General features: G+C 56.9%; 8 protein-coding genes across 8 annotated transcripts; 3 read left to right on the forward strand and 5 right to left on the reverse strand.

Annotated features, from left to right (window-relative positions):
- Nucleotides 1-441: 441 nt before the first annotated feature.
- On the reverse strand, nt 442-951 carry JDV02_003390 (uncharacterized protein; the record flags this gene model as incomplete). Its single annotated transcript, XM_047984517.1, has 1 exon — nt 442-951. The coding sequence occupies one exon, from the start codon at nt 949-951 to the stop codon at nt 442-444; it is 510 nt and encodes a 169-aa protein (XP_047840491.1).
- Nucleotides 952-6,326: 5,375 nt separating this feature from the next.
- SVP26 (erv26 super protein) lies at nt 6,327-7,977 on the forward strand. The gene is made up of 3 exons (XM_047984518.1): nt 6,327-6,750; nt 6,829-7,246; nt 7,440-7,977. Exons 1-2 carry the CDS (start codon nt 6,447-6,449, stop codon nt 7,155-7,157), a joined length of 633 nt encoding a protein of 210 aa, XP_047840492.1. The 5' UTR covers nt 6,327-6,446; the 3' UTR covers nt 7,158-7,246; nt 7,440-7,977.
- Nucleotides 7,711-8,509, reverse strand: JDV02_003392 (uncharacterized protein). Its single transcript, XM_047984519.1, has one exon. It carries the CDS (start codon nt 8,391-8,393, stop codon nt 7,872-7,874), a length of 522 nt encoding a protein of 173 aa, XP_047840493.1. The 5' UTR covers nt 8,394-8,509; the 3' UTR covers nt 7,711-7,871.
- A 63-nt stretch (nt 8,510-8,572) lies between these two features.
- JDV02_003393 (uncharacterized protein) lies at nt 8,573-9,890 on the reverse strand (the record flags this gene model as incomplete). The annotated part of the gene is made up of 1 exon (XM_047984520.1): nt 8,573-9,890. One exon carries the CDS (start codon nt 9,888-9,890, stop codon nt 8,805-8,807), a length of 1,086 nt encoding a protein of 361 aa, XP_047840494.1. The 3' UTR covers nt 8,573-8,804.
- A 1,102-nt stretch (nt 9,891-10,992) lies between these two features.
- JDV02_003394 (uncharacterized protein) lies at nt 10,993-15,711 on the reverse strand (the record flags this gene model as incomplete). The annotated part of the gene is made up of 7 exons (XM_047984521.1): nt 10,993-11,563; nt 11,684-12,217; nt 12,292-12,418; nt 12,483-12,666; nt 12,767-13,885; nt 13,949-14,440; nt 14,497-15,711. 7 exons carry the CDS (start codon nt 15,709-15,711, stop codon nt 10,993-10,995), a joined length of 4,242 nt encoding a protein of 1,413 aa, XP_047840495.1.
- A 1,071-nt stretch (nt 15,712-16,782) lies between these two features.
- On the reverse strand, nt 16,783-18,018 carry JDV02_003395 (uncharacterized protein). Its single transcript, XM_047984522.1, has one exon. It carries the CDS (start codon nt 17,989-17,991, stop codon nt 16,870-16,872), a length of 1,122 nt encoding a protein of 373 aa, XP_047840496.1. The 5' UTR covers nt 17,992-18,018; the 3' UTR covers nt 16,783-16,869.
- A 1,628-nt stretch (nt 18,019-19,646) lies between these two features.
- On the forward strand, nt 19,647-20,758 carry JDV02_003396 (uncharacterized protein; the record flags this gene model as incomplete). Its single annotated transcript, XM_047984523.1, has 3 exons — nt 19,647-20,133; nt 20,204-20,437; nt 20,502-20,758. 3 exons carry the CDS (start codon nt 19,647-19,649, stop codon nt 20,756-20,758), a joined length of 978 nt encoding a protein of 325 aa, XP_047840497.1.
- A 1,271-nt stretch (nt 20,759-22,029) lies between these two features.
- JDV02_003397 (Sulfite oxidase) lies at nt 22,030-23,844 on the forward strand (the record flags this gene model as incomplete). The annotated part of the gene is made up of 2 exons (XM_047984524.1): nt 22,030-22,298; nt 22,365-23,844. Exons 1-2 carry the CDS (start codon nt 22,084-22,086, stop codon nt 23,842-23,844), a joined length of 1,695 nt encoding a protein of 564 aa, XP_047840498.1. The 5' UTR covers nt 22,030-22,083.
- Between the last annotated feature and the right edge of the window lie 14 nt (nt 23,845-23,858).

Here is a 23,858-nt window from a genome sequence, read left to right on the forward strand (position 1 = left end):
TTAACGCTCTGCACAAACATGTTGTTCAGCACGGTGATTGTCGCCGGCATTGAGAGCAAGCTCAGTAATGCGATGAAAAGACCGTCTCCGCCCGCATCTTGGAGACGCTTACAATCTATTCACCTCGTCAGCGCAGAGATATTCCATTTGAAAGAATCGAGATTATTGGATGTACTATTGGGCAGAAGAAGGCGATTGTGTCGCGGAGATTAAAACTCAATTTCGTCGAAGCTGGTGGTGGACGGCAGTCGCGATATCCGGACAGGCAGACACCTGGTGAGTAATAGCTCGAAATCCATCCCCAAGCATCCGCATATGGCCTCTTGAATGGACAGCAGGCGTAGTCCGAACATCTCTTTATACCACGGGAATACCACCCCCAAGACAGAGCCCTTTGTATATGCGACAGCCTAGGAAGAGCCCATTCAATTTCCATCAGAGCTAGGCCAGACCCATCGCGGCGACTGGAAGTGCCCCGAGTGCAATAGCAGCCAAGTTGCCGAAGCCCATGCTTGCGCCGTCCGACTTGCCACTTCCGCGGCACTTGCCGCCACTTGAACAAGTATACCCCGGATCACAGAACTTTCCATCGCTGCAGCAGTCCCCGCCCTTTGCCATGCAGCCGTCCTTGCATTTCTCCTGGTTGGACGCGCAACCCCCCACTACTCCAGAGCATTTCTTGAATATCGGGCAGCAGCCGTCACCGTCGCAAACTTCGCCAGAGTTGCAAAAGCCTTTGGTGGGACAGCAGGTGGCGTGCGCAGGCATGCAGCCTCCATTGCAGTCTATCTTTGGTGTGACGCAAGTGTCCCTCCGGTGTGAGATGTTCGAGTCTGTGTCGTCACGGGAACCCATCTTGGTGAGGGGGTAAACGGGGAGTTTCATGGTTTGGTAGTCCGCCATCGCCGCCGTGGCGACGGCAAGGATGATGATGTTCGGTAGGAGTCGCATTGTCACCGCGATGCCAAGTAAAGGCTTGGCTGTGACAGAAGAGAGCGACAAAACAAATCCCCTCGAAGGCAGGAAAGACGGGGCGGGTCTGAGGAGCTGACTGCTCGGGAGTAGCGTATTGCTTCGAGGCTGCGGATATTCCTTAGATATACTACAGTCTAAGCGCAAAACCCAATCGTTCCGTCGAATCTCCCATGCCGTTACACTTCTGGACGTGCATAGCTAAGGTTGTATCGGTTAAGTGTATACTGGGGGCGTAAGGCGAGCTGCATGTCTCACCTTGTCCACAGGAGGAAAATGTGAACGAGAAAGGACAGAGCGGGACCAGATAAGATCACATTCAAGCAACTGCCCTTCCACCCCATTCTTTCGAATGTGACACCTTGTGTGCTGTTAGCTACACTGTACGTCTGACAGCTCCACATGATACGCCTTCTGCTTACGACCGACGGCATTTCACAGCAGGATACAACATGAACCGTCTGGCCAGTTGCAGATGTCGAATTTCCCCGCCGCTAGATGTTGGATTGCGCAGCAGGCTGTGAAGCCCACCTGCAAGGCAATCTGTAGGGCTGAGCGTGTTGCTAGTGGCTGACTACATGTACTTGGCGGCTCCGCGGTCCAGCGACAAATGTCCGGTGTCGCTGCAAGTCTAAATGTGATCCTACTTACCCCTTGCTTGAACCTTGTCAGACGTGGAGTTGCGCCACATTCTCTTCTTGCAGTCTACCGAACGTTATTGTTCACGGCAGTGGCCTCTACATGTTGCTGCACGGCCGAATCCGGGACCGCCGCCTGTACAACAAGTTGTACAGGAGTTGGGAGAATAGAACTGAGCGACGCACATGTCGGGACAGCCCCGGCTGGCAACTCTCATCTCACGCGGGATACTTGGGGCAGATTGGCTGTTTGTCCCATCGCCAACTCCTTCTCGACCGTACCCTGCGCTCTGGGGGTCTTTATTGTCAGTGACGGTCGTTTGAACACGCTAACGTCCAGGGGGGGCGCTCAGCTTTGTCGGGAATTGTCCGAACAACACAGTACATCAAGTACCGTATATGCAGGATAGTTGCATAATCCGATCGGTTTGCGCTGCGCAACTTGCGGACCCAAACTCGCAGTTGGCGCGAGAGCAGTTCACGGGCCCATCCGACGTCTTACTGAATCAGATGATGTCGGCGCTGGCCAACTTGATATCCAATGAGCGTCGAGCGACCATGGCGGACGGAGCATTTTCCATCCGTCTGATGTGCCGGGGCATTGGGGTAACCAAAGAGCCGCCACAACATCACAAGTCCACGATCAAGCACCCGGATCATATTTGACTCGAGATGTCTTGAACGGAGTGTTCCGAAACAGTCCCGAGAGGGTTCCCTGGATACTAGGAGCCAGAGTACTGCCAACTTGCAAGTGCAGGCGGGTACATGTAGGCTGATGGGGATAGTCCCGGACACGAATGGACACGAATGGACACTGCATGGCGGCACTGGTTGAAACCACAGCGGCATGCTCAATCAGCTCAATCGCAATTGGAGTGACGAGCTGAAGAAGCCTCCAAAAAAGATGTCAGAAAAAAAACATGAACAGAGCAAACTGGCCTGGTTCGATTGCTGAGGCTATAATCCGACGGACAGACCAGCTCGGGTGAGAAGACTCCGGGAGTACCTAACCATGTCTCTCAATTTCCGATCGGAAAAATTACTATGTGCTTGTAATGCAATGGTGTGGCTTGTCTCGGTCAATGGCAGAGAGGTTCTTGTCGCAGTAATAATACGGTCGGAGTAAGCATCCTCCGTTGCGTTACATCCAAGCCTTGCTTCTTTGGGAAACATGAATATTCTGCGCCCGTTACCATCGTATACTTCGTACTTCGTATATAAATAGCAGGAGTGCAAATTTCCGCGCTGTGCGGCTCATCCTGGACTGGCGGTTCACTCTGACGTGCCATCGGCGCTCGATAAGCCGGGCTCCGAACCATCCACCTGTTCGAGAAGGCATCTCTGCTAATTCTGAGTCTGCCTCAGTATTGACAGGGGGTCTTGAAATTTTGGAGCTGGGACAGTTGATGAGACCGCAATGAGCGGTTTGACAGACCAAAGTGCTGGACTCAGAGCAACTGCCGAATTGGTTCGCGCGGCGTGTGTCACCACATCAGACACCAACGAGACGAACAGAAGGAACGCGAGTGCTGTCGTTGAACCTGTCACATTTATCCCCTTTTTGTCTTTTACCTGTGGTACCGTCTGATTTCCAAACGAGCCAACTGCAAAAGAAGCCCAGTGAGTGAAAACCTGCGTTGACAGCTACAGTGGATGAAAAGGTCTCTATCGCTGCCACAGCAGCCTCAAGAGCGAGAGCGCATTGGCTTCAGGACATGTCCAGGTCGCAGCCACACGAGCCCGAACACGTCTCTCAGTTGAAACAAGGGAGCGGCAATCCACGGTGGGAGGGTTGAGAGCTTGCTGAGATGATAAAGGGTTCGTTGCGATTCGCGTCGGGTGACAAGGTTGGGGCAAGGAATCGGCCATGACCTGGGAGCCTGAGCAGCAACTCAATTGACCCAGCCCAAAGACCATAGGTTGACCCTCTTTATCCTCATGAAAAAATAACACACTGATTCATGAGGCACTGAAGACGCGGAGCTTGACCTCAAATTCGGAAACAACGGGTCAAAACGCGTTTCGCGCAGCTCACGCGCAAGGTAGTATCGTTGCTCGGTCGACTCGGTCACAACCGATAACAAGATTTCAGGTGGCCAAGCATTCGAAGTCTTATTTGAGTTGCAGACGTCCTGACAATGGAATGTGGTTGGGGCTCGGGAACATGTGTCCCGTCGGAGACCTTCGGCGCCAGGTGACGTGCTTGAACGACAATATAACGACTGCACCCGCAACGATGACGACTATGGCGATAATGACCATAGCGACGATGACCATGTGACATCTAGCCACTCCTTTTGTCGACAGGAGGCACATCTGTAGGACCGCTGGTAGCCTCAACAGGCAGTTCCACCGCTGCGCTACTAATGGATGTACCGCCATGAGCTTGAAGCTCATGAACCGTTGACACATCAGGCGAGGCCAACTCCGGCGGGTCCCGCCAGTTCGCCCCTGGGAGTTCGGATTCTGACACAGCGGCGACCCAAGGGGGTTGTTTGCCGTTTGACATTGAGGAGGGGACCGTGCTACCCAACTCAGTAAGATGAGACGGGGCAGCGAATGTACTTGGACCGGCATCCAGCTCGGGTTTCGTCCCCCCATTGCTGTCTTGCTGTCCTTGACCGTCCGGTGAGGTGTTTCCACCGCTGCGGTTTCGCTTTCGCTTGAGCACGAAAAAAAGGAACGCAGCGCCGAGAATCGCAACGACAGGGACAAGTACACCAATCGCGATTTTGGCAGAAAGTGGTAGTCCGCTGTCTGATTCTCCTCCAGGTGACGGTAGACTGGATGAGGATGATGAGATATTGCCGGAACCTGATGCTGCTGTGGATTTCGGAGCGCCATCTTCTGTCTTGCTTGCCTGGGCACCGCTCTGAATTAGGAATATCCGTCTAGCCATCGCCACTGCGCCGCTTTGAAAGTTATCGGGTGTCATGGTTGTTGTCGTGACACCGCATTTGCTATCTGTGTACGCCTTTCCGGTGATAGCTTTGCCTTGCGTGCCGCTTGACGAGCACGATAACATGGAATCCACGGCGCAGGCATAACCCCTAATTGAATAGTTAGCAGAGCACGACACAACGATTATAGAGGATGCAAATGCTTTGCCAGGTACAGTACGCGAAGATAACTACATATTGGAGAGCTAGGCAACTATGGAAGAGGGGCGAGGAAAGGCAAATGTTAGAACTTACGTAGGACAACATGCTAGAGCGGTTTGCCCATCAGAAATCATGTTCCACATTTGGATATGGGCTGTGTCGCTCCAAGTGCTGCTGGTTGGAGACGGTTTTCCCGGTCCGCGTTCTATGGAGCAGGCGATGGTCCATCCGGCAGGACACACGCGCCCCGGCGAGAAGACCCCAACGGTGTCATGCTCTAAATTCAGCCCCAGTAAAGACGAGGAACCTTTTGGTACGCAAGAACTGCGGTACAGAAGGTCCGAATTGGTCGATGTTTGACCATAGGTCTCACAACCCCTTCCCCAGAAACCCACAAAGCCATCTTTCTCGGAATTGTAGCGGCTGAGTAATAATGTAGAACAGTCGGACGGCGGCGTAAATGATGTTGTCAGTGGGCCGACAGCGGTGGGAGTGTAGTCAATCATTATGAGAACACTCTGCTCGGGCACGAGGTCGTTTGGCCGACAACTGATGTGTGACCTTGGCTGAAGGCGGATTCGTCCTTCCTCAAGGCTGGCACCGCTGTTGTTTAATACTTCTGCGGGCTGGGGTGCAGGGCTGACTCGCATCGCTTCTCAGTCCGGCTTAGCCGCTTGCTGCACTGCGTAGCTCGTTTGGTCAGGGGGAACGAAATGGGTAAGACATGGAGGTTGGGCGGACGCAAGGCCCCAGGGGCCGGCCCCCGATGTAGGAGGATTCGAGCCTCCACACCATGCAGCGCGTGGGGGCTCGGGAGCTTCCCGTAGACCAGTACAAGTGGCTACCGCAACTGCATGTGCCATCACGTTCCTGGCCAGAGTTCAACACCATGGTGCAGATGGCAGTTTGTCTTGGTTGGAGACATTTGCCTAGTATACGCGGCTTCGATCCTGGGATACGCCAGATTTGCTGTCCACGATAGAAGAGGGATTCCGGTGCGTGTATGTAAGTTCACGCCGACGGCATCAGCTTCGCAGCTCGTCACCCAGCTCAGACGTATAGCATTTGGCGACAACCAATATATGGAAGTCGATGTCATAGAATGTGTGTGTCATTGGTACCTCAAAGACTGTCTTCGACGCTGGGAAGCGGCAATATATATCTTCCCGGCCAGCCACGCAGCGCTGCTGGTCCTTTATGGGGAACTCCGACAACATTTGATGGTGGTGCAACTGCTGAACTGTATCGTGGAGTTCAGTCGATAGATCATAGGAGATTCTAAAGGCGAGCCGAAATAACTGCGAAAGGATACTAATTTAACGCGGTATGGCGAAGCGAGTAAAAAACAAATAGAAATAAATACGCCTTACTTTGGGGATGCTACGTTTCCCGGTAGGAGTAATAGCGTATTCTTGTCTATGGGTGAAGCCTTGAAGGCGCATGGACCCCGTTGGTGCCTTTTATCTGGCTGTGGGGCTGATCCACGTCGTGCAGAAACGCTTACATAATACATCTTCACCAGTGGCTCGAGCGCCGAACGTGTCCTGAAGCTCCATCACACACGCCAAGGGCAAAGGTACGTATCCTCTGGAGCTCCCAGCTCAATTTGAATCAGGCGCCCCTGGCGTTCCTCCACCAAAAACTCCTCCCTCAACACTGGACGTGGCACGACCTCCTTCCTCTCCCATGCCCCTCGACGACGACGACGTCGACCGCAGAGACTGAGGACGCAAACATGTGGATCCTTCCCCTTATCGGCTATGCGGGAGCCATCCTGGGCTTCTGCTTCCTGACGCTGGCCATCGCGTCGGGACTCTACTACCTCTCGGAGCTCGTCGAGGAACACACCGTCATCGCCAAGCGCCTCTTGACGCGCCTCATCTACACCGTCATTGGCGTGCAGGTCGCGCTGTGGCTGCTCGACGGCTTCCCCTTCTGGTCCTCGCTCCTGGGCATCGTCGCCCACGTCGTCTACCTCGGCAACATGCGCCGCTTCCCCTTTGTGCGGCTGTCCGACCCGCTGTTCCTGCTGTCGTGCCGTAAGCGCGCCCCCCTCCCCTATGCGACATGTTCCTGCCCTCATCGCGAGTCTCGCTGACGGCCCGTGGCGTGTGCAGTCCTTGTCCTGCTCGATCACTGGGTCTGGTTCCGGCACTTCTCGCACAGCCAGACGCGCGCGTACCAGCGCTCCTCGTACTACGACGCCGTCGACGCGCCGAGCTTCACCATGATCGCGTCCTACTTCGGCTTGTGCGTCTGGCTCGTGCCGTTTGCTCTCTTCGTGAGCTTGTCGGCCGGCGACAACGTGCTGCCGACGATGGGCACCGAGCCGGTGCGTGGCGTCGATGGCAAGGCCCGCCCGCAGGGCATGGTCAAGGCTGTCGTGGACTCGGTTCGCGGCGCCATAGGCGAGATTGCCGGGCTCACGGGCCTGGAACGGCCATGAGAGGCCGAATAGTGAGACGCGAAGTTAACGACGAAACGACGACATGCCGCGCCGCGGGTTGCGAGACTGGCAGCGAGACGACACGAATGGTAAGTCGACTTGAGAAATTTCCTTAGGAGTCTTGTCGGGCCATTGTGATGAAGCAACCTTTACGCTAGATGGTATATGACAAGGCCAAGCCTTGCATGATCGTTTTAAAGTAGTCATAGTTACACTGAATGGGTGTTTGGGCAGCCGGTTTGATGCATAATATGGCCATGCGCTCTGCTAACGAGAAGCTAGGTACGAAGGGCTCTACGACGTAGAGCAAAGCCCTCAAAAGCCGATCGCCAGACCGCTACACCCAAATGGGAGGCCCGTGCGACCATCGACTCAGGGCACTCGAGCCGATGTCTGCACAGGGCTTTGTCCAAATTGCCCCAGGTGTTTGAACCGAGCAGATGACCCTGCTTTGTGGGTTTGGGCATGACTGACGTTGCATCTGTCACCACGTGGGGCCGGGAGCACAATCCCCCACACCTCTGATGAGTTCTGTCCACGGGACATGAAAGTTACAAGGCTCTGCAGGAAGATTGATACATGCCATGTTTAAAAACGATGCCTCATGGCCATCTAGTAATACATTCCTCTTCAGGGTGCGTCTGCGAGTCCACTGCACACTGTGTATTATGCAGTGCCCGTCCATCATGTCAAGTCAACTTCTGGCAAGCCGCCTCACGAGCCCTTTCCCTTGGACGATCCTTTGCGATCGCCGTTGCCGTTGCCGTCACCGCCGTTCCAGAACTTTTGGTCCACCTTGTCATCAGGAGCCCGCATGCCGCGGTCGTGCTTCTGTTGGAAGTGCTCGTTGTGTTCGCGCACCTCGGCCTTCTGCTCGCTCGTCAGCTCGTCGGCGAGCCCGTCCCCGCCGGCGATGCTCGAGTTGAAGACCTTTGGCCGGGGCGGCGCGTTGGGCGACGAGCTGGACAAGGGCTCGCCGCCGCCGGTACGGCCGAGCGCGCCGGAGCCGTCCCCCGCGACGACGTCGTCCATGGGGTCGGCGATGGTGCCGGGATGCTCTTCCTCCTTGGGGTCCTGCTTCTTCTTCTCGCTGTCCGGCTTGTTCTCGACGCGGAGCCGGGCGGTGGTGGCGATGGCGCGGGACGGGGGGCAGCGTGCTGGCGGCGGTAGGGTCGTAGCGGTGGGACGCAGCGATGCGGACCGTGGTAGGAGTAGGAGGCTGCGGAGGGAGGGCATGTTGGCTGTAGATATTTTTTTCTTAGTTGATAGCGAATTTTTGAGATTGGTTTCGCCGAAAGGAGGTTGTTTGTTGCTGTATTGAGAGATTGATGGGAGCTGCGGGTGTTGATGTGTGCGGTGCTCAAGGTACTGGATCGTGACGTCAAAGCTCTGACATCACCGTCTCGAGCAGTAACGATCGGCGGCGCATGGCGCGACACGCTGCATGCACAAGATGTGTCCTTTGTTTCATTAATATTTTTTAGAGGAAACAATGATTTCCGTCGTAATACATTAATCGGCCAGTCCCGTCCGTCTATCATAAACGCCGTCTGTAAATAAATGTGAGTGCCCCTGCGCCTGGCTGCGTACTAAGTAATAAACCACACAAAAGTAAGAAGAAAACAACACCCGAGGACCATTTTCGAATCAAGCACTCGCATCAGCTGTCACCCGTATGAGCAGCGACCCCATCCCCGGGACCTTGCCGTAGCTGCGGTGCGCCTCCTGGATGTCGTCCATGTCCCAGACCTGCTTGATGGGCGCCTCGATGCGGCCCTCGCGCGCCAGCTTTATGAGCTCCCTCAGCTCGGGCTGGAAGTTGCTGTCGTCGCGGGTGATGGAGTACATGGCGGTCGCCTTGCGGGACCAGAACGCGAGGTTACGGCCCAGCAGCTTCGCCACGTACGGGATCATCGAGCGGCGGCCGCTGCTCTGGGTCTCGCCCTCCCCGGACAGCGCGCTCAGGTTGCCGCCATAGCCGACGAGAAGGCTCGGCTCGTTGGCGCTGAGGATGGCGTAGCTCTCGTCGAAGCTCTCGAAGCCGAGGGCGTCGAAGACGACGTGCGCGCCGCCGAGGTCCCGCATGGCGGCCATCCAGCGCTTGTCCGTGTACACGAACGGGTGGGCGCCGCGGGCCGCGAGGGAGGCGTGGTTGCGCTGCGAGGCGGTGCCGTAGACGACGGCGCCGCGCATCTGGCACAGGACCATGAGGGCGTGGCCCACGGCGCCGCTGAGCCCGTGGACGAAGACGCGCTGCCCGGCGGCGACGTGGGCCTTGCGCGCGACCATGCCGTAGGCCGTGTTCCAGTCGAGGGAGAGGGCGCAGGCGACGCGCGGGTCCAGCCCGGCGGGGACGGGCGCGAGGTGCTTCGCGGGGACGTTGATGAGCTCCGACTGGGCGTCGTAGACGGTGACGGCGACGACGAGGTCGCCGGCCCGGATGTCGTCGGAGGAAGACGAAGAGCAGCCGTCGGCGACGTCGACGACGCGCCCGGCGAAGCAGTAGCCCGGCGTCAGGGGCGCGCCGCGCTGCATCGGGTACGTGCCCATGCGCATGTTGACGTCGGCGCCGGAGAAGCCGCTGTACAGGACGCGGACTTGGACCTCGCCGCGGGATGGGGCGGGCATGGGCGCGGTGGTGATGGCGAGGACGGAGGGGTGGCCAAAGGCTGTGACGACGACCTTGCGCGTTGTCGTCGTCGGCGGCGGCGCGGTGGATGCGATGGCAGACATGTTGATGGATGAGGGATGTGATGATGAGATTGGCTATGTGAGGTTGGGTGTTGATTCAATGGCAGCGAAAGGGAACAGTTGATGTCGATGAGGCGGTTGTGAATTGATGGGTTGTTTGAGCTGGTCGACGAGTGACTGTCTGATATCGTCACTTTTCATCCGGTCGACGACGACGCTTTATATCCATGATGGCAAGACAGCACAGACACGGCTACACGCCGCGACAGACGCCCGTTCCATGGCTGCAGCCACGCATCACGACGTCCCGAGTAGGTGCAACCGGCGGTGCAAGGGGTAATGCGGACACCGAGGGTCATGTTGACGATGCCGACCGATGGCCGTCAAGATGCCCGGGCCGCCGTGGAGACACCAAGCCACCACTATCACCAGGACAGCCGCCACGGCGCCGAGGGAACTGTGAAGCAAGGCATGACGGCATGGCCGCCAGCCACATTGACGGCTATTCACCTAGCCTGCGTTCGGTGAAGTTGTCCATGTTCACGGCTGCGGCGGTGGCTGCGACGGACAACCTGATGAAGAGTCGAGCCACGCTCGCTAGCGCCTAGAGTCGGCCGAATAATGGCCCCGCCAGCCATCGATGTCGGTGGTCGGCGCGCCGTCCTGCCGTGGGCCGTTGTCGGTCGGCCCCTGCTTGCTCGTCGGCTTCGGGTGGATGTTGCTGGTTGGTATGACCTGAGCATCCAGTCTCACGGCCGCCAACACACACCAGCGTGTCCGCTAGGCTCATCTTCTGCTTTGGCCTGCATCAGAGTGTAGGTGTTTTATCCACCTTATTAGCCGTCGAGGGGGAGATTCCTTGTTAGGTGAATTTGAACGTTTGGCTTTCAGCCCCTTGGTCTGACCTTGATCATCGGAGCACGTAGTCAAGACGCTGTGATGCCAGTCATGTGGGCAAACACAGGCCCCTGCACCCTGATTCAGGTGATGACTTGTTGCAGTCCCCATATCAGCATGTATGCGCATTTACACTGGCTCTTGTGAAGCTATCTATGTATGTACTCTATTTCATCACGCACATGCTCGCATATGCAGACGAGACACCGACTGCATGAATCGTGTTCGTCTCATCATCTCATCTCATCTAGTAAAGGCCCCATTCCACCTTTTGCTGCTTAATGTTTCCGTTGCACTGCATCGTGCCCTTGGCGCCGACCTTGCCGCCGCCGCCAAACTGCTTGACCGCGTCCTTGATGATGTCGACGACGTCCTGCGCGCCCACGTCAAAGTTGGAGTTGCCCTTGCGGCCCTTGCCCGTGACGCCAAACTTGCACTCGCCGAAGTGCAATATCTCGCGCTGCGTCTCGATGAAGGTGTTCCACGACCCCGAGGTGCCCTCGATGTTCTTGACGATCTGCAGGCAGTCCGACACGGGCGGGGACGCGCCGCTTGTCTGGTCCTCAAAGGTCGAGCCGCTGCAGTAGTCCTTGCCGTTGGCCACGTTGCACGGGAAGTTGTCCTTGTCGCGCGTGCCCTCCGTCTTGTCCGCGTTCTCCCACGACTTGCGCGCCAGCGTCTCGCTGCACACGGGCAGGCGGATGTAGCCCGGCGTCGTGATGTCGTCCTTGACGAGGCTGTCGAACGTGCCCGAGTTGGTGGGATCGGCGAGGTCGCCGCCGTTTTGTCCGTCGTTTTGCTTGTACGTCCTCACCGCGCTGTCATTCACTCAGCAAAACGGGAACATGGAGAACATGGAGATATGGAGCAAGGGGGCGGAAGGGGGTTGGGGGTTGGGGGTTTAACCAAGCACATGGCAAAGGGAGAGTAAAACGTACCCGATGATAATGTCCTCGACCTTGATGCCGCCCCAGCTCTTGCCGTCCAGCTCCTTCTCGCCCTTGAGGGATGAAAACGAGCTGTCGGGGCACGTGCAGCCACCGGGGAACCCGCAGTTGGGATCGCAGGGGTGCGACTTGCCATCCGGGTCGGCCAGCTGGTACAGCCTCCCCTCGTGGCACGCAGACTTGAGGTCCTTGGTGTACTTGGAGCCGTCCTTGTCGTCGCAGTCGCGGCCCGTGTCGATGACGAAGGGGTGGTGACCCGAGGCCTTCCATACGGACGGGATGGCGAAGCCGTAAAAGGCGCGGATGAAGCTATCCTCGACCGACTTCTTCTGCTCGTGCGTCGCCTGGTCCGTCGCGCCGTCGACAAACGTGCCGCCGGAGAGGAGCGTCGTCAGGCGCTCAATCGACTTGTCGGAGCCGTCGAAGAGGTCGTCGAGGTCGACCTTGGTGATGTTGTCCCAGACGTAGAGGCTCTGGCCCAGGTAGTTTGAGAATTGATCCTGCGCGTCGCTCGTCCAGTCGTCGCTAAGGGGGGTAAAGCTCGGTCAGCCACGCCGCAGTTTGACAACGATATTGGGTTCAGGAGACGAAAAACGTACACCTTGGACGAGCCCTTGAGGTTCGTGCCAATCAACACCCCGCCGGAGAGAATGGTGTTGAAGGCCGTCTTGCCCTTTTCGAGGGCTTGCGGCGTCTTGGACGCCAGTGCTGGCAGCTTGGAAATGACTGCAGACAGCGTTCAGCGACTGTTATACCTGATCGGACACGCCAAGGGGAGAGAGGGAATTACCATCGGAAAAGAACTTGCCGCCAATCATCGGCGTGCCCATGGAAATAAATCCCAGCAGGATATTCAGCCACGAGTCGTCCTTGGGCGGGGGCACCGGGGCAAACTTGTTCTCGAGGTCGTCGAGTGAGTTGTCAATCAAGAGGGCAGACGCAGAAACGAGCGACTCGTGGTACTTGGCATATGTCTGGACGTGTTTAAGCGTTAGTGACTTGTATTGAGACGTTTGTGTGTATGTGTGTATGTGGGCGTGTGTTGTTCTCGGTAAGGGAGCGACTGTCACATACCGAGCTGAGCTTGACAAACGAGTTCCATATCAGGGTTGCCGCCGGACCAGTCTTGTCATTCTCGTCGAGGTTCTTGCAGTCAATCGTCTGTCTGCAGTTGCTGCCCGAGAGGATCTCACCGCAGTCCGAACCCGGCGGGCCGCCGATGAGATACACGATAAAGGCAGTGAAGCCCAAGCGCGGCTTGCCGTTGGCATCGTCTCGGTACTTCTTCCAGTCGTCGACAATGTCGCCCCAGGCGTCGCTACCGCCCAGCCCAGCCCAGCGCTCCGCGGGCGAGTAGTCGGCCGTCTCCTGGTAGTACGGGTCGTCGCAGGTCAACTTGGTCCAGTTGCCGTGGCGACTGCCCGCATGGCGCACGGGGTTGTTGCCGGCCTTGATCTGCAGCTTGAAGTTCTTCCAGCCGTCGACGCCCGACGGCGCGTCCGTGAACCTTTCCAGGTCAGTGGCCCAGTTGACGGAGCCGCCCATGCCCAGCGCCTTGTACAGCGCTGTGCGCCTCGCGCGGATGTTGGGGGTCATGTAGGCCACGTATTCGGTGTCGTCGTAGACGAGGATGTTGCTGTTGCTGCCAGTGTCGACAAAGTGCTTGTTGACGCGGGACGAGTCGGCGATGATGTCGCTGATCTCGGCGTTGGAGATGTAGCCGGCCGTGTCGGTGCACTCGCCCTTCTTCGCGTTGGAGCTCAGCCTGCCGCCCGTGTACTTGCAGTTGGGGCCGTCGCAGCCCGCCGAGGCCATCTTGAACGACCGGCCGTAGCTGCTGACGCCGACGACGATCTTGCCCGAGTCGGCCCCCGCCTTGGTGACCATGGCGAGCGAGTTCATCGTCTCCGTCAGGTTGACGTGGCTGCGCAGACACATGCCGTCGCTGCAGCCGAGCTGCGCGTTGGGGTTTCCCGCGTCCCACTGGCCGTGCAGGTCGTAGGTCATGAAGACGATGTAGTCGACAATCTTGCTGATCTTGTCGATGGGGAAGCCCTTGAGGTACCAGTACGAGGCCGGCGCGGCAATGGATACGGACTTGCCGGGGAGGAGGTTCTTCAAGAGCGCGAGGAAAGCCACGTAGTTTGTTCCTTCGCTCTTGTCTCCGGGAGGTACTCCGGGGATGTCGGGGGCCTGCATAGTAGGGCGTCAGCGTCTGTTTGAGGCACAGGAGGGACTTGTTCTCCGTCCACTTACACCCGGGTATTCCCAGTCAATGTCAACTCCATCGAGGTTGTTGTCCTTGATGAAGTTGGCAATGTTGGTCGCTAGCTTGACACGGTTGGCCGGCGTCGTCCCCTGACGCAGGATTTGGTACGTCGCGGGCTGAGTCGAAAAGTCCCAGCCACCGAAAGAGAGAATCTTCTTGGGTCCGCGGAGGTATCTGAAGTTGTTGAACTCGTACTTGGTCATGTCGTCACCGATGCTGATCTGGTAGTCGGCAGAAATGTCACCAAAGCCAAAGTGCAGGTGCGTGTACTGGGACTCGTCAATCTGCAGAGCGTCCTGGAAGAGGCACTCGCGCTTAAACTGGAACCCCTCGTAGTAGCCGACGCTGCGGTACTGCACCGGGGCGTTTCCCTTAACAATCTTGGTGCCGCAGTTGGAGATGCAGCCGTTGGTGCCGGGCTTGGCCGTGCCAGGGGCGCCAGTGCCGGAGTCAGTACAAAAGTCGTCCGTCGTGCCGCACTGATGCTTGTCGTTAGCCTGGTCTGTTGTTTGAGGACGTTGTTCGCGAGACTTACGTGGCCCCATGTGTTGCAACAGGCCTTCAAAGGACACTGGTTGAGATCCGCGAGCTTGGTCATGTCCTTTGGGGGCTTGGTGCCAGGGACCTGCGGCCCGCACTCGGCGTCAGACACCGCAGCGGGCATGGGAGGCGAGCCCTTGCTGATGCAAATAACTGCGTCCTTGAAGATGTTTTTGCACCCGGTCCAGCCCCAGGTGTGCTTGTTGAACTCGTCAATGTCGTCGTTGGTGAGGCTGTTGGCCGCGCCGATGGAGGAGCAGCTCTCGCCATCGCCCACCGTCGTCGTGGCGCACGAACCGTCCTGGTTCGGCTTGGGGCGAAAGTCGGGCATGGTGCCGGAGGAGCAGCAAACGTGCTGTCCGGGCTTCAACTTGGAGCAGAACCCCTTCTCCGAGTTGTACTTGGTGAAGTCGGCGCCGGAGATGCCGCACCTCTGGGCCAAGGCAGCGCAGCTGTCGTCCTGCTGGACCTTTTCGGTGCGGCATTCTGCGCGCGGGTTGAACATCCCACGGGCCCAGCGCTTGGTGGACTTGGCAAGCGAAGTAGAGTTATTCGCGGTTGTACCGTTTGTCGTTGAGTTGCTGCCCTTGATGGAAGATAACATGGGTGCGGTGAAGTGCGCGCTGGCGGTGAAGTTCCTGGTCTGGTCAAAAGCAAGGCACTCGGCATTGGACCATGACTTAAACGCAGATCGAATGGCGCCAAAACTCCCGTTCGTGACGGCCATGAAGCCAAAGACGTGCTGCGAGTCATAGTCCGGTCCGCAAAGCTGCATGGCCAGGGCGTCTCTGTGTCCGTTAAACTGATGAGTGTCGGTCAGGAGAGGATCCAGAGCAAGGGAGCTGACATCAGTGCTGCGAATATTGTTTCCGATGTAAAGGCCAGCTGCGGTACCGTCAAACTGGGCATAGAGCATCGTAGTCTTGTTGGACTGAGCGTGTCCGTTGGCGACATAGTCGCGCAGCTGCTTGATCAAGGAGCGGTATCCGGTTTCACTGCCGGAGGAATGCGACCACCAGCCAATCTCAAACTTGACTTTGTTCTCCTTGGCAGGGCGTTTAGCCGTGGACTGAGCCTTGACATCATTATTCCAGTCATCGCCATAGGCCGCGCAGGCAAAGATACGGTGGTGAGACTCCGAGTCGTCCACGTCGTCGTACAGGTTGAAGCTGTAGTACATGGCCTGCTTACAATCCGCAAGCTGTTCCATGCTGTGATAGGCAGACCAGTTGGACGAGCTAGGGCCCGAGATGACTCATCGTTCTGGACACAGGCTTTCCAGTCCCTGGTAGCCAGGGCTTGCGCCAACCCGAGATGGCGTCTGCGCCGAGACGACTGCTACAGACAGCGCCAGGGCCGCGCCCCAGAAGGGAGCCATTGCGACGAATTGTCTAGTTGGAATCAAAGAAATTGGCAAAAAAGGAGCGTCATTAAGGATTGCAAGGGAGTGACTTGTACAAAGAAGACGAGGAAGCCCGGTCGTCTCAATGGCGGATAGAGACCAAAACTCCAATCAGTACGACGGGCTCTGTAATTATATATCATACTTAAAGCTCGTTATTATCCATATGAGCCCACAAAGACCCTTGTTGCATGCACATTGTCACATCGTGGACACAGCACAGTGCGCAGGCCATACCGATGTGGTCAACCATCCACGCCGAGGCTCGGCCGGCTTTCCTCTCGTAGTATCAAGTGAGGCCAACGCTTGTTTCTCACGCAGCGTGACTAGTTGAGGAAACTCTGGGTCACATCCCTGGAGCAGGTTCTGCCGGCTGGCAACGAAACGATCGGAGTCGTTGCATCGTTTGCTTGCCGTACACGTCGTTGACGGCTCAAGGCCAGCTATTCGCCAGTCCAGTGGCTCGTATAAGGGTCTGCCGAGATGCGCCGGCCATAGGGCGGGTCCTGCGCGGTGAGAGAAATCGACCGACTTCCGGATGGAGACTGAGCACCTTGGCAATGCGGCTACGTCGATCCATCGTCTCTGCCGTCGGGGCGCCCAAGCGGCAAGACTTGGCGGAGTGGCAACTCATCAGGGGGAGGGAATTCCGGCCCCGGATCGCCCCTGACTAGGCTCGAGAAGTTTGCTTGGCGATTATACAAGAATTAGTTTCTCCGCGCTGTGCGGTGCACACGTCATAGGACCATGGTCCAGCGATCGGTGTACGGTTGGAACCGGATGGGCCTCATCTATGGCCGATAAGTCCAGTCCGCAAATGAGGTTGGAGAAGCCTGCCAGACAACAGTACACATTGAGATGCGGGTTTCATGACGGTACATGTATTATGAAGCTCCTCGACGCCGTTGGCTAACACCACTCTAAGAAACATGCCTTCATTACAGCGCCATTTCCCATCTAACCTGGCTAATAGAGATTGTACATGACCCAGGCTGAGCCGGCAGCCACCCATGCAACCAGACTACCTGCACCTAGAGCAGCTGCACCGTCGTCCTTGGGCGGGCAGCTTACAGCAGGATTCGTGCTGCGACATTCGGTGCTGGTGAGGCTCGACGAGATGCTCGAGGCGGCTTCGGACTCGACGCTGGCCTTGCATGGGCTGGGCGTAGGCGCCGGGCTCGCGAGAAGCGCACACGAAGTGACTCCGTCGCCACTCAGCCTTGCCGGGACCGAGAGATACTGCTTGACATCGAACCCGAGCGCCTGGGTCTTGCCACAGTCCTCCCCGGTGCTGAGAGCGGTCAGGTTGGGCTGAAGCCCGCCCTTGCGCGTGGTGAAGATGATGCTCTGGAGGGGATTATACGTGCGCCTGTGGAAGCCGTTCAGATCATTGAGCGTATGCTCATCGTCAAAGGCGGTGCCGTTATCCGACGTGGAGCAGTTGGTCCACCGTAAATGCCACGAAAATTCCCACATGCGTTCTGTGTTGACCGTGTTGGCGATGCCCCTGTAGAGGAATGCTGTCGTCTCGTTGGGAGGAAGATCCCTGATTCTGAGATCTTGATAGCCTCCTTCTTTAGGTGAATCCAGAGGGGCCAGCCAGTATTGAAGAGTCGGGTAAAGCTGTCCGATGGCGCCGGGGTTCTGAACGGCGAAGACGACGGGCATGAGCGGCATGGGCTCAAACGTATCATTTCGAGGGAAGATGACATCGACCTCTGCCCTGCCAGTTACTTCCTCTGCCTTCGCCAAGCTGGCCAGCAGGCTGAGCACGAGAAAGCGCGCTTTGAAGCCAAGCATTGTATTGAGCTTGTCGTGAAGGAGACGCTCCAAGGGTTTGATGTTCAGAGGAGCCGAAAGTGTGTCGCCCCCGAGGTAGCTAAGGAGAGTAGATAGAACGAGTGTCTGGACCAGGATCGGTGTGAATGACACCGCCGTCAATGCAGGAAAACAAGTAAATGCAGAGGAAGGAGAATGAGAAGACAGGGCTGTGACAACATCGCCAATGACACGCTGTCGAGGGAAGCACAAGACTACAGTGACGAGAGATGAAAACTCGTCAATGAGTCGGGTTACATCGCAAGGCATGACGACCAGAAAAAAACTGGATATACTATTCCGACGGCGCGGAGGGAGCGCAACGTCGATCTCCCGAAGGGGCCCATGAAGGGGTCCTTGGCAGCTATTTCTCAAGTGCCGCATATCCGGCGGCAATGGCGCCCGCTACGGAGTAAGCTTGTCTGCCAAGGCGGGCGGACAGGCGTCAGGATCGAGCTAGTCAGGCCGGGTGGTGGCGAGGTGGGTATCAATCGGGTTTTATGGAAGAAGGTCTACGCCGAAACCCTACAGACATTAATTGAATGGATGGCGGCCCGAGGAAGATGGGTACGCAAATATGATACGGACAGAGGGAACTCATTGAATATTGAACCAACGCTGAAGCGGCAATCCATTTCATGTACTAGCTTAGTTGTGATGTAGTATCGTAGTCTCAGTGGCGTCCCGGCTTGCCTGCCGAGCTCCAGCACGATGTTTCCACTGCGGCAATTGAAGACTCTCTAGGACCGTACCGCAGCCGTTGACAATATCGGCACTGAACCGCTCGTTAGTGCATGGCCGTCAAGAAGCGGAACGCCGCTACCTACCGATGGAACTCGTGGCTGAACGACCACCGGAAAGTCTCCCCCTCTGCCAAAGTGTTGAAGTAGGAGCGAGCAGCTTCTACGCTGTCGAAGTCAATCCACCACGTGCGGTCTCCCACTCGCCTTATTCGAGTCTTTTTGGATAGGGCCGTGATGGAACATAGTCCGCGTCCACTTGTCGGCAAACCATGTTTTATTCGAATCTTCTTCCATGAACTCTTGTTTATACTCGAGGGCAAGATACACCTGGCGCTCCAAGTCTTCGCTGTCAGAGACGGCACCGGTGTTGTTGGTGTGATTGGACATGATGATAAGTCCAGTCGTCGATACACGTACCTGCTTTCGTTTTGCCGATAGTGACAACAGCTGTCAAATTTCACGACGCCGCGGGGAGCTATTATACTTGGCCGTCGTGCGTGCATCTCGCCATGTCCAGGCCATGAGCCTGAGCAAACTTGCCGTTTTGCGTAACTGAAATGCTACTTTACGAGCCGTTATCTAGTTCTCACTGCTTCACATCTTCAAAACCCTTGTGGTGAGGCCTGCTCTCCATAGCCCGGGCCAGAAAGCACCCTGGGGTGTCGCCCGACTCACTGCTTCCGTTTGATGCCTGGTGGCTGTGGCGCTCTCTCTTGATGTCGTGCCCCATGTCTGCGCCCGGTCGGTGCCGTCTGCTTGCGCGCGGTAGATAACTACCGCCGCAGGGCGACCGAGTGTGGTAACTTCATTGATGTTGCCACAATTGTCATCGGAACTCCGAGTGCACGTGGGCAAGCAGACGCTGCCAACTCCACAACGGACGACCCCAAGCTGCGCCGGCGGAGACGATACAGTGTTGCGCACTGTCGAAGCTTGACGATGCCGATTGGCATTGATGATCCTTCGGGGCCTGACTGGAGCCAGACCATGGCCAAGATCCGCAGCGTCATCTAGACTCCTTACCAGCTGCGGGTCGACCAGAAAACATAGAGGCACAACAAACGTATAAAAGGAAGACAAAGTCGGTGGCTGTCAAGTCGGCCCTTTATCTTCTCATGCGACTGAACCACATTGTCACATAGCTTCCAACTGTCAAGTGCCTTACTTACATCGTCGAGGAATATGTACGCTCAGTCTGTGCTCGTCCTCGCCCTGCTCCCGGAGCTGTTGGTCGCCCGTTCCGTCGGCAACAACGCCCGGCGGGGGGTCCAGTGCAGCTTCGCCACGGGCGCCAACCCGGGCGACACCTGCGATAGCTTCGCCAGCGCTTGGGGCATCTCAGTCGACCAGCTCAAGTCGCTGAACCCCGGGGTGGACTGCGGCAACTTTGACGGCACCAAGGAGTACTGCGTCCTCGGTGAGGTAAACGACGACGAGCCCACCAAGGCCAGCACTTCGTCCGGGCCTGTGCAAACCACCTCTACTAAGGCCACCCCGCCGCCTACCAAGACCACTCCCGCCAGCGACCACGAGCCTACTCAGCCTGGCCTGGCCGAGAACTGCGACAAGTTCCACAAGGTCGTGGCTGACGACAGCTGCGACGACATTGAGGCCAAAGCTGGCATTAGCCACGCGCAGTTCGCCAAGTGGAACCCGTACATCAATGACAGTATGCTTATCACTCTCATATCCATCTTGCTGGACTATTTGACGCCCGATAGCTAACAAGGCTTCTTCAGAGTGTTCAAACCTTTGGCTCGACTACTATGTCTGTGTGCACGTCCCGGGGGCCAAGACCACCGCTCCTGGCCCCAAGCCTACCGACGACGGCCACTCTCCGACCCAACCTGGCATCGCAAAGAACTGCGACGAGTACCACAAGGTTGTCGCCGGCGACCAGTGCGACGCAATCGAGTCTCAAAACAAGATCACCCACGCTCAGTTCCTGAAGTGGAACCCCGCTCTCGACAGCAGTACGTGTGTCTGATGCTCTCTACCTTGTTCCTCTGCAATATTGACTAACCGTATCCTTTTCAGAGTGCACGAACCTCCTTGTAGACTTTTACGTCTGTGTTCACATTCCTGGAGCGCCCAGCACTGGAGGTCCGCAGCCTCAGATGCCCAACCTCGACCCGAACTGCAAGAAGTACCACAAGGTCGGCAATGGCGAGGGGTGCTACGAGATCAACAAGAATGCCGGCATCACGCTCGATCAGTTTCGCAAGTGGAACCCCACAGTGGACGCCAGGTGTAGCAACCTTTGGGCCGGCTACTACGTCTGCGTTGGTGTATAAGAAAGCCTGTGGACATTGGTAAGATGGCGTTTGGGGCGCTGAATGCGAAGAAACAAAAAAGGAATTGGAGCAAGAGATATGATCACTATAGTTGCGATGCTGTGGAATTGTTCTCAAACTGTCAAATATTCATGTGGGAAGTGGCTCACGGCAGTCGGGCCGGCCTGGAATATGGAGGGCACTTACTGGGCCTTGGGCCGTGGAAAATAGAAGCAAACGCGCCTCTCAGTCTTTCGACCAGCAACGAGCGACAAGCACGCGCCCTTGACCACATTCACTGGACCACCTTCTCGTCTCCCCCTTGGTTGCACCTTTCTCTAGCGTCCGATAATGTTATTGTATGACAGGCAATTTATTCGGAACCCTCGGGGTTCCACACCTTGCTCTCCATGTCGTTTGGGTAACGCCTCTTAGGCTCTGTGACGACGGAATGCCTGTGGCGCCTGGAGGGGGCAGGGAGGTCGTAGCTGGCAATGATGGTGTGGAAGGGCAGTTGGTTTGCCTCTAGGTTTCGTGAGGAGCAGCCAGATGCAAGCGAAGAAAGCAGATCCGCATGGACGACCCCAAAATGTGAAGTTGCACAGCATCGTATCAATGCGACTCTGCTATCAATTCCACGGTCCATACACGAAGGAGGGGGCGGGTCGATGCCCCTTCACGTAGGACTTGACTGCCCAAGACAGCGGGCTACATGTTTTATCCTTTCGCACTGCCGAGTTCTTCAAGGTCGTTGAGGTCCAGCGTCAGCCCCTGTGCCAGCAGACCTCGATCAAATGCCAGCCAGGTTCAGCAACTACGAAGTACGGCAGTTGACGCCCCGACAGCTGAGCCCGCCCTCTGCTACAGCGAACGCGTTCTACCAAAGGCCGAGGGACAAAATGCCAATGGTTGTATCAGCTTCGGTCGTCAGGCATGATTAAGCGGCCAAGGCCTTGTTCACGAGGTGCAGCGATGGTGCCGCGTGGCGCCATGAAAGAAAGTTTGGACTCATGTCGAGACCTTGCGCGTGGGGCCAGTCAAATGGCCCAGGCAATACACCAAGTTCAATTGAAGGGTGACATTGACAGACCTTGCTCAGTTTCTTGTCCAACGGAACGGCTGTGGGACGGGTCACACAGGTATGTAGCGTCCGATGGAACACTGGATGCCGTTGCGGTTGATGTAATCGTTCTGGGAGCTGACGGTGCTCGAGGCCTATAACTTGGGCGCCGCCTTTGACTTCAAGACGAACAACATCGTTATCCCCGTTACTTCCACAATCACCTTCATGACCTCAATTGGTCTTCACGTTAAAGGAAGCCATAACGAGGGAGCAAGCCATCACGATGACGACCACCGTGGCTACTAGCAACCGCCAGGATGAGTGGAAGATCGAGCAGGGTCTGTCGGCCGCCGTGCTCCCCGTCCTCGACATGACCAAGCCCAAGACGGAACGACTGGCGATCCAAACCTTTGGTCCTCTCACCAAGGACGAGAAGGCAATCAAGGCTGTCGGCAATCGTGACAAGCTCTTTGCAGCTGAACGGAAGGGTTGGGCTGGGTGAGCCGCACCTCCTTTCACTTCGGCCGGCCTACTTCTCTGCTAAGCCCAGACTGTCGATGCTAGATTCGTTGAATGGGAGAATCACCCCGATAAGAAGGCTGCAGCACACAAGATCCTGACCGCCCAGACCTTCCCTCCCAATCCAGAGTTCCAGCTCGCCACGATTCCAGATACCAACCCCGTCCTCCCAGGCACCCACTGGAAGATGTGGCATCACGCCATCGGTGGTGAGCTTTCCAGGGTCCCTGAAAGCTCTTGGGAGACGGTCCTCAAAGAGAAGCACCCCGATATGCTGCATCTATTGCAGTTCCCTTATAATGGGGAGCCTCCCAAGCGCCTCGCCACCGACCAGGAAGTCACGCCGAATTCGCTCCATTTTGTGAGAAATCATGGCGGCATTCCCATCATCGAGAAACAGGCCTACAGCTTTCTGCTCGATGGCTTGGTGGCGAAGCCCCGTTCCTTTACCTTGGATGAGCTCATGGACGAGTCCAAATTCCCCCGCATGGAGAAGACCATAACTATGCAATGCTCGGGAACTCGTCGAATCGAACAGATTCTCAAATACCCTGGGCAAGGTGATGAGGTTCCTCAGGCGCCTTGGGCCGAAGGCGCTATCGGCACCGCTCGCTATGTCGGGGTGAGCCTGAAGAAAGTCATTAAAGCCTGTGGTGGCTTGAAAGACGGCGCCAAGCATCTTGAATTCTATGGAGCCGACACCTATTTCAAGGACAACAAGACCATGAACTACCTTGTCAGTGTTCCATGGTCCAAGGTCAAGGCAAACGAGGTGATGTTGGCCTGGGAGATGAACGGCGAGGTCCTCCCAAAGATCCATGGGTACCCACTGCGCGTCGTCGTCCTGGGCTACATTGGAGCGAGGAGCGTCAAGTGGCTCTATCGGATCAAGGCTATCGAGAAGCCCTCGCGTGCACCTGTTCAGAGCCAGGAGTACCTGTACTTCCCGCAGCAGGTCGGCAAGCACAACTTCAAGCTCACAGACGGTATCCAGATTCAAGAGATGCCCGTCAGCTCGGCCATCGTGTCGCCCTGGACAAAGCAAGTCGTCATTCACGGCGGCAAAATCCGGTGCAAGGGCTGGGCTTACTCTGGAGGCGGTCGCTGGCCGGAGCGCGTCGAGCTCTCAGCTGATGGTGGCTTCAACTGGTACGCCATTCCGGACCAGAATCTGTCCAAGAAGCGGAAGTGGACTTGGCGCACATGGTCATACGAGTTGCCTTGCGACGTCGAGGGCTGGGTCGAGATTGTAGTGCGCTGCTGGGACAACGCCCTCAATACCCAACCGCCCGAGGTTCGAACAGCCTGGAATTGGGGTTTGCACGTCACCAGTTCCTGCCATCGCATCTCTGTCTACAGCGTCAACAAATCCAGGCCACTAACCAAGGCCCGACTCGCCGAGTTTGAGAAGGCCGGAATCCCGTTTGGTCCCATCACCGTGCCGCTCGCATTCCCAGCTCAGGGCTGGGACGACTACGAGAAGTATTGGAACGAGCATGATCCACGTGATGCTGAAGAGGACTGAGTCGTCAATGGCGT

This window comes from Purpureocillium takamizusanense, chromosome 2 (genome assembly GCF_022605165.1).
Source record: "Purpureocillium takamizusanense chromosome 2, complete sequence".
Taxonomy (NCBI): Eukaryota; Fungi; Ascomycota; class Sordariomycetes; order Hypocreales; family Ophiocordycipitaceae; genus Purpureocillium; species Purpureocillium takamizusanense.